The sequence below is a fragment of the Amphibalanus amphitrite genome, unplaced genomic scaffold, assembly GCF_019059575.1.
Source record: "Amphibalanus amphitrite isolate SeventyFive unplaced genomic scaffold, NRLGWU_Aamphi_draft 002035F_arrow, whole genome shotgun sequence".
In the NCBI taxonomy this organism is placed as follows: domain Eukaryota; kingdom Metazoa; phylum Arthropoda; class Thecostraca; order Balanomorpha; family Balanidae; genus Amphibalanus; species Amphibalanus amphitrite.
The window spans coordinates 4,341-12,565 of record NW_024883528.1 but is presented as its reverse complement, the minus strand read 5'-3'; the positions used below and the strand labels follow the sequence as shown (position 1 = coordinate 12,565).

General features: G+C 48.7%; 1 protein-coding gene across 1 annotated transcript; it reads left to right on the top strand.

Moving 5' to 3' along the window:
• Nucleotides 1–803: 803 nt before the first annotated feature.
• LOC122376160 (zinc metalloproteinase nas-13-like) lies at nt 804–2,707 on the top strand. The gene has a single exon (XM_043355881.1). The coding sequence runs from the start codon at nt 829–831 to the stop codon at nt 2,359–2,361; it is 1,533 nt and encodes a 510-aa protein (XP_043211816.1). The 5' UTR covers nt 804–828; the 3' UTR covers nt 2,362–2,707.
• Nucleotides 2,708–8,225: the final 5,518 nt, after the last annotated feature.

Here is an 8,225-nt window from a genome sequence, read left to right as displayed (position 1 = left end):
TTTTGGCTTGCCAGCGGCTCATTCCTAAATCCCGAGAGTTACACATATGTCGAGCCCTCGGCCCACTTGTGATTTTTCATCATCGATGATACCTATCTACCTACATTCAGGAATGCCACAAGTGTTACAGTTGACATTCTTGAAATTCTGGCAATAATGAGCTGTCAATGATAAGTTTTTAGGTCACCAACGCGAATTCACGATTCCATTCGCTGTGAGTTTCTTATGTTGAAATGCCACCTTTTTAAATAGGCAGTACCTACTTAATCGTTACCTATATAGGCATAGAGTTTAACGATTTTCCAGCCCAAACACCAGGCACATGATGCCAATTCATGCCGTGTGATACCGTTATATACTGCATTAACGTATGAATTTATCGATGATTTATGTTAATGCAACGAGTGTTGAAAGAATTTGCGGGAGGATTTGCCTTATACAAATAAATGCAGCACACGTTTAGCTGCAGGGGTTAGTGAGGGTGACACAGATTGCTGCAGCGCAGGTGCAAACTCCCCTATGCCGAGTAACCAATGACACCATGAAAGTTGACCGAATTTTCGAGCAGCTAACGGTAGGACGGTTGCACGCGGGCAGTGACCTGGGGCGGAACACCGACCCCCCGTGCCGGAGGCCACCGAGTGACTGCACGGCGGTGACCTGCCCCCAGGCGGCGGACGACACAGATGCTGCACCGATATGGCCCGTAGGGAGCGCCGTGGGTGGCGCACACTGCCCCCATGACCCGGTCGCTATGCCGGCGGCACATTGCCTTAAATAGCAGACTGGGCTGCAAATCGGCAGTCATCCAAAGCCAGAGGTCCGGCCATGACACCAGGAAGCTGCTCACTGCCGGCGCTGGCGCTCTGTGCGGCACTGCTGCTCGTCGGCACGGAAGGACACGTTCGAGGGATCGACTCATCCGACACCGGCGGCCAGCAGGGAGGTACAGAGTCGAGGATCAACGCCAAGAGCCTGATGACGCTCATTAGAATGCTGGTCACCAGGAACGACGTTGGAGCCGATGTAGAAGGTCAGTCGAAAGGAATGCTGTCAAGAATCCCAAAGGAAATGACTTCATTCTGGTCAGATCGCGCCGCCATCAAGCGCAGCGACGACAAAACAGAACAGGATTTGTATCCACTAGCGCCGACAGTCCAAAAACGCACGCAAGGCTCCGATCAATACACGGATGAAAATGGTGAGCATCTAAGCCCAACCGACTTCTCCAACGCCGCAAAAATATCCAACGAAATTGACGAACGCCCTGAGGGGGCAGCAGATCCGACAGAAAACCATGATATAAAAGATGCCGACTTTTTTGAAGGAGATATCGTGCATGGTCATCCTGAGAGGCAGGGTCGCAATATGATCAGGGACGATGACCAAAAGTGGCTGCGCGGTGAAATTCCGTACGTTATCGCCTCAGGATTTAACACTGACGAGCGAGCCACGATTGCCAAGGCCGTGCTCGAGTTTGAGCGCAACACATGTATCCGTGTGCGGCCGCTGGGTCCGACCGACGACGCCAGCCAGGGCTACGTGCGCATCATCAAGGGCGATGGGTGCTACAGCTCCGTGGGACGCCAGGTCTCCAGTCCCGGGCAGGAGCTTTCGCTGGGAAACGGCTGCCTCTTCCCAGGCATTGTCGTGCACGAGTTTATGCATGCCATCGGTTTCTGGCACGAGCAGAGCCGTCCCGACCGCGACAGCCACGTGATGATCCACTACGACAACATCAAGTACGGCAAAGACTACAACTTCAAGAAGTACACCACGAATGAAGTGCAGCTGAAGGGCACCCCCTACGACGTCGGATCCATCATGCACTATGGGCCTTATGCGTTCGCTAGAAACCGTAACCAGCCGACTATATCGGCACTGAAGCAGACCTCTGTGACGATGGGACAGCGGGAGGGACTCTCCCACTACGACATCCAAAAAATAAACACACTCTACGGGTGCAAGGACGTGACCAAACCTCCGCCGCCGATAACCAAACCAGAAAAATGCACCGATAGAAACATGTACTGCAAGGACTGGGCAGCTGCCGGGGAGTGTGGCAAGAACCCTCTCTACATGAACATTTACTGCGCCAAATCTTGCGATAAGTGCTCCGACAAGTCCTGTGAAGATCTCAATGAACTCTGTCCGAAGTGGGCGGAGACCGGCGAATGCGCCGCCACGCCATCCTACATGACACTCTACTGCAAGAAGTCCTGTGACCTGTGCGACGGAAACGGAGGCATGGCCTGCAACAACGTCAACGGCTACTGCGAGGCCTGGGCTGAGATGGGTGAGTGCGACAAGAACCCCGACTACATGCACGGCAGCTGCCGGAAGGCGTGTAAGCTCTGCTAAGGTTACAGGAGGGCAAACGATACACATCAGGGTCTTTTTGATGTGTGCTGTATACTTGCTCAGACATATATAGATCTGCATGTCTACATCTGAGCACTTACACTAGGAAAGCTCATAGATGCGTTATCTGTGGCGTTAACTACCAATTGGGTATTGTTATTGTTCTTGTGTTATTGTAAGAATTGCTCTTGTTCTTGTTCTTGTGATGGGTTTGGGAAGTAGGTGGGAACTAAGCTGTTTTGGTGAGAGTTGCTGCTTTATAGATGAATGAATGCCTTTCTTGTTCGAGAAGGCAGACATGAGGCTGATTTGGCATTCTGACTATATCTATACATTGTTGTGTTGAGTAAGTCGTTTTGTGGAAAGACGTTTTGCTCGAGGCCGACGGTATTGCTTATTGTAATTGCTATTAGCAATACCGTCGATACCGTAAGCAGTGACTTCACTTCAAACTTAAGCTGGTCTGCCTTACCCCACCGGCCACCATCCACTATATTTGCAATGCAAGGCATTGGAACGCGCAGAGGGCCGTTTAAGGGAAGATACAAATATCCGACATGAATTTTACTTTCATTACATGGACTTACAGCCTACAGGTATGAAGGTAACCATAACGACAGGCGACAGCTGCACATGTTGCTATCAATATATGCACTGAGCTCGTATTTATTTTATTTGCCAATCACTGCTGCTTATTCAAGCAAGCTTAGTACACAACGAGCATCGCTCGATACCAGACGAATAAAACACGGATTCGCTCTGTTTAGTACATAAGTAGTCGAAACTCATGGGACATAAACTAGCCGATAATTGATCGTAATTCTCGTCAATTAAATATAAAAGTTAAAATACCTACAAATTGATGAGCCAAAGCTGCGATGGCGGCGGACAGTCCGTTCCCCGGAGCGGCTCCTAGAGCTCACACCTCTGCGTGCGCCAGCTGGGGCGCGTCATATCCGACGTGACAGCCCAGTCCGCAGCAATCCGGCCGGGCGGTCAGCCGAAAACGCGGGACGGACAGCTCAGAGAGGACCGAGGCGGAACCGTCCCAGGGGCGGCGGCGCCGCAGAGAGATCACCCTACGGCGCAGGGAGATCACCCTACGGCGCAGAGAGATCACCCTACGGCGCAGAGAGATCACCCTACGGCGCAGAGAGATCGCCCGACTGGCGCAGAGAGATCACCCAACTGGCGCAGAGAGATCACCCGACTGGCGCAGAGTCGCAGAGAGATCAACCGACACCCATCTGGCGCAGAGAGATCACCCTACTGGACTCTCACTCTCGGCTCTTTCATGATTATTATGGGCCTCCAGGTTTGATAGGGACGCTTCAAAACGTCGTACAGGGCTTAGGTTAAAATGTGACACAACTGCCAGAACCCAACGTTGATATTTTGGTCACTCTAAGAACTCAATGTTGGCCAGTGTGTGCACCAATTCGTCCTCTTGAGGTCCGTACACAGCCCAGTAAGGGCCACACTGGTCACTGAGGAGTGGGAGACCGCCATGTCGTTGAGGACCAGTGTGATGGACTGCTTCATACTACATAGGCCAACCTGGTCACTTTCGAGTTCCTACGCCGGGCCTTTAAGAGCTCTATGTTGACCTGAGCAGTAATCGCCACGCAATTAAAATAAAAAAAGTGGATCGCTATTAACCCTCGCCGGCCGAGGGGCGGGTGCCGCCCCCCCCCCCCCCATAGGGTTTTTTCGCGATAGCTCCGAACTCGCTGGCGATAGGAGCTGAAACTTGGCATAACTGACCTTTGATTCAAGCCGGATCTTTTAAAACCAACCGCATTTTCGGGTCAGGTCAGGTCACTGACCTATGACGTCATAAGTGAACCTCTGCACGGTCTTCAGATGTCGCAACTTCGCAACGCCCTCACTGCCAGAGGAGATGTCACAGGGAAATTAAACTTGCGGATCTACTATCCATTATGAGTCTCACAATTTGTATATCTCGGATTTTTCCTAAAGGTCATATGAGGTCAGGTCATTTTCGTGACCTCACCATTATAAGTCAATGGAGAAAAATGAAAACTGCTATTCTGGCGCTGGGAACGATCTCCAACTATCTCAAGCACACAGAATCGTGATTTGATGCACTCCTTGCAAGGTTAGATGCGTCACTTTTGCAATGTTGACCTTGCGTGACGTCATTTATGACATCATCAAGGTCATATTAGTTTTTCGTCAATAACTCTTGAGCAAATTGAGCTAGCGAGTCGGGAAAGCCACCAATGGACTCAGGAAGACCTGCCGAATCGAATGATATGCGACATAACCTCTTTCGACCAACTTCGTGACCTGGGGGTGCTGACCTGACCTTGACCTGAGGTCAACACCCCAAGTTGACCTGACCCGGACAAAAAGTATGTCATTCGACGCGCCTGAGCGAGGCGAACACGATGCTGCCAAAATCGCGGCTCTGCGGCCGTTTTTTGCGAAGTTATTCACCAAAAACTGAACCGTACCTTGGGGCACTTGACCTGACCTCAGAGGTCACCGGTTGACCGAGGACCTTAAAATCGGGTACCAATCTCTGCGTCTCGTAACGGCGCACATACTCGTTTTTTTCCGCGACGCGCTAGCTCCACCAGGGGCGAAACGGCGAGGGGGGTCTTACCCGTCCCCCCCTCGGCCGGCGCGTATGTACAGTAGGTCTATTAAAAAAGTCCCCAGCACCAGTGGGCGCTGCCTTCGCTGAGCCGAACCCCCGTCTGCCTGTCCCATATCGCGCCGGGCTCAGGTCAGATAGGGTCAGCGGGGCCGCTCGGTCCGGCCCGCGGGCGGTGGACGGGCGGCCGGTAACGCTTTCCGCCAGCCAGCGTAGAATCCAACAAACGGGACGGCCGCCGCTCAGCGCAGCGAAACCGGTGTTGAAGAATGGCAGTAGCTGTTTATGTCTATATGATGTTCATGGTGTTTTTGTTCAAAGCCACAATGATTATGAGAAAGTCATTGTTAGCCCGTGCCCCACAGGAATGCCTATGCACGCCCTGTTGAAGGGAAAATGGGGATTGAGCATCATTCTTATAACTCAGCTTTGGGCATTTAAGTGGCATTCGAAGTAGCGTCAAAAGTAGCAAAAAAAAAGAAGAAATATACTTCAGCCAATTTTAGATCGGGTCAGAGCCAGAGGTCATGTCACCAGAGGTCATCGGTGGTAAAATTTTGCTTGGACAGGGTGCGTTGCGCGCACCGGTGCATTGGGTTTCCAGTTTCCATGGAAACATCAACAGACTCGGGAGCTCGCAACGCTAGCGTGGAGCCGAATTCATATCAACCGCCGCAACAATGCAGCAGCGCAGCGTAGCGTGCTGCAACGCGGGGCCGTGAAACACCGCCCAGGGCTATCCATGTGTCAGGGCAATCCAACCCACGTGATGGGCTCGGCCCCAGCGGAGCACGAGGTCCAGGACTCCCGCCCAGGCCCCCTGTCTCCCCCTAATTCCTGTCGTCCTTCCCACTCTGAAATCGACCGAGCCTAACCTAACACAACAATCAGCTCGTTTACCGCTATGTCTGAATAATATTGTCAGATTTAATAAAGGCGAACGGCTTAGCACGTAAATAACAGCAACTGCCACCATTGGTATTATGAGAAAACCAGTTGCTTTTCCACAAACACAAAAGTTTTTAGCTTAAAACTCGCTTGAAATTAATCTTACCAGCCTCGTGTTCCTCTTATCAAAAAACGCTTCGAATGAATCAAAAGTTGATCTTTTAAATAAAGGTTATTTGAAAAATTTGGCCTATGTTCAAAGACATGACCTGACCAGAAATGGTAATGATGCATAGCAGGATATTAGATTCGTATCGTGGAACTTTACAAACACTTTAGATGATTTCACAACTTGAGCATGTCTATGTATAGTTACTTTTCGGATTATTCTCTGGGATAATAATATCTAACTCACAAGTCCATATATTTCGGATGATGTTGCTCACCCTTGGTCACTGGACAAAATAAAAACAATTACATATATGAAAAACCACGTGGTTAAAAACAAAAAAAAAAACGTGGTTTTTCATATATGTAATTGTTTTTATTTTGTTCAGTGACCAAGGGTGAGCAACATCATCCGAAATATATGGACTTGTGAGTTAGATATTATTATCCCAGAGAATAATCCGAAAAGTAACTATACATAGCTAATTTCCTGGAAAAATGACTAAAACAACATATTAAGCATGTCTATCAAAAATAATTATGACATGGCTCATATATAAGCTGGGTGTGTGATCATGCTTACTAGTATGTTTCCCGCAACTGATAATGTTCTGTTGGCCACAATTTCTATATTTAATTTATTCTCCCGGAGTTCATATTTTTATTAATGACACCTTGACGATGTCGAGAAAAAAACGCTTAGGAGATTTAACAGCCTGAGATACATTCAGTATAAGGAAGGGTGAAGAGTGCTAGATCCCTTCCGTCCTCGCTATCCTCAGGAAAAAACAATCCGTATCGCCCCTAGACTTCATGCTTCCCTCTCTGGACTGGAGGTCACCCCACCAGCCAACCTGTAGTTGATGTCGGATCCATTTAAGGACACATAATCCTGTTCGGGTGACCGTTTGGGAGACGGCTGGACCGTCCCGACAGGGCAATCGTCCCACGGGAACAGTCTCGCTTCCGCAGATCACTGTCGCTGGCTCGCACAGCCCAATTACTACACCAGCATAGTTATGTCATAGCTCTGCAAGGGCCTTTTCAGACTGAAAAAGATGGCTCCCAACAAAACAAACAATTTTCTCATTCAGTATTGTATCCCATCAAGCACCACATGTTTCCGGAGTGTTTATTATGCGTTCCGTCCAAAAAAGCGCAGTTCAATTTTCTCCCATTGACTTGAGCGATCTCAAAATTGACCCGGCCTTTCTGTCAACAATGTCCAACTTGCAAAGTAAACGTTTCAAATACATATAAGTGTTGCCCATTGAAATCGCTGAAAGTTCTAAAGCGATCGGTTAGTCGGTGTATTTAGATATGATGAGCACAGGAACTTTCCTTGAGGTAAGGTTACTTGACGTGACCTGGTGTTATGACCTTGAATTGAAAGACTTGGGCGGGAAAAAATGGGTTATTTGAAATCTGAAAATGCTAGATTTTAACAACAATTGCAAACACTATCCCGGCCAAATAGTGAGTGAGAAGGGAGCGATCCCCCAACCCCATGTTTGGCTCCTATAATTGAGCTAGCTGCTAGAGCCTCGCGGAAAAAAACGAGCGCTTGCTTCGTTACGTGACGCAGCGACTGGTACCCCATTTTAAAATATCAGTGACCTCTTAGGGCAGGTCAAGAGCCCCAAGGCAGTCGATCGGTTTTTGGTAATAATTCGCAAAAATGGTCGCATTATCGTCATTTTGATACAATCGTGTTTTCTGTTCTCAGACGAGTCGATTTATATGCTTTTTTGTTTAGGTGAAGCAATTTAGAATGTTTACCTGAGGTCAATGTCATGTTAGGACAACACAGGTCACGAAGCTGTTGAAAGGAGGACATGTTACATAACATTTGATTCGGCAAGTCTTGCAAAGTCCAAAGATGGCTGTCCCGACTGGCTAGCTCATTTTGATCGGGAGTTATTGACGAAGCACTTCTATCACCCTAGTGACGTCATAAATGACGTCACGCAAGGTGAGCAAAGCAAAAGTGAAGCATTAGACCTTGCCAAGAATGTATGAAGTCACGATTTGAAGTGTTTGAGGTGTAATTTTAAATCATTTCCGACGCCAAATTCACAGTTTCCATATTTCTCCATTATGCTTGACACTAAGTGCATTGCGGATTTGCATCATTTTTTAACCGACAACCGTGCAGAGGTTTACTTAACCCTCGTCGGGCCTATTGGTT

Excerpts from the sequence above, each read along its gene's own strand:
- LOC122376160 (XM_043355881.1), top strand. The coding sequence starts at position 829 with ATGACACCAGGAAGCTGCTCACTGCCGGCGCTGGCGCTCTGTGCGGCA.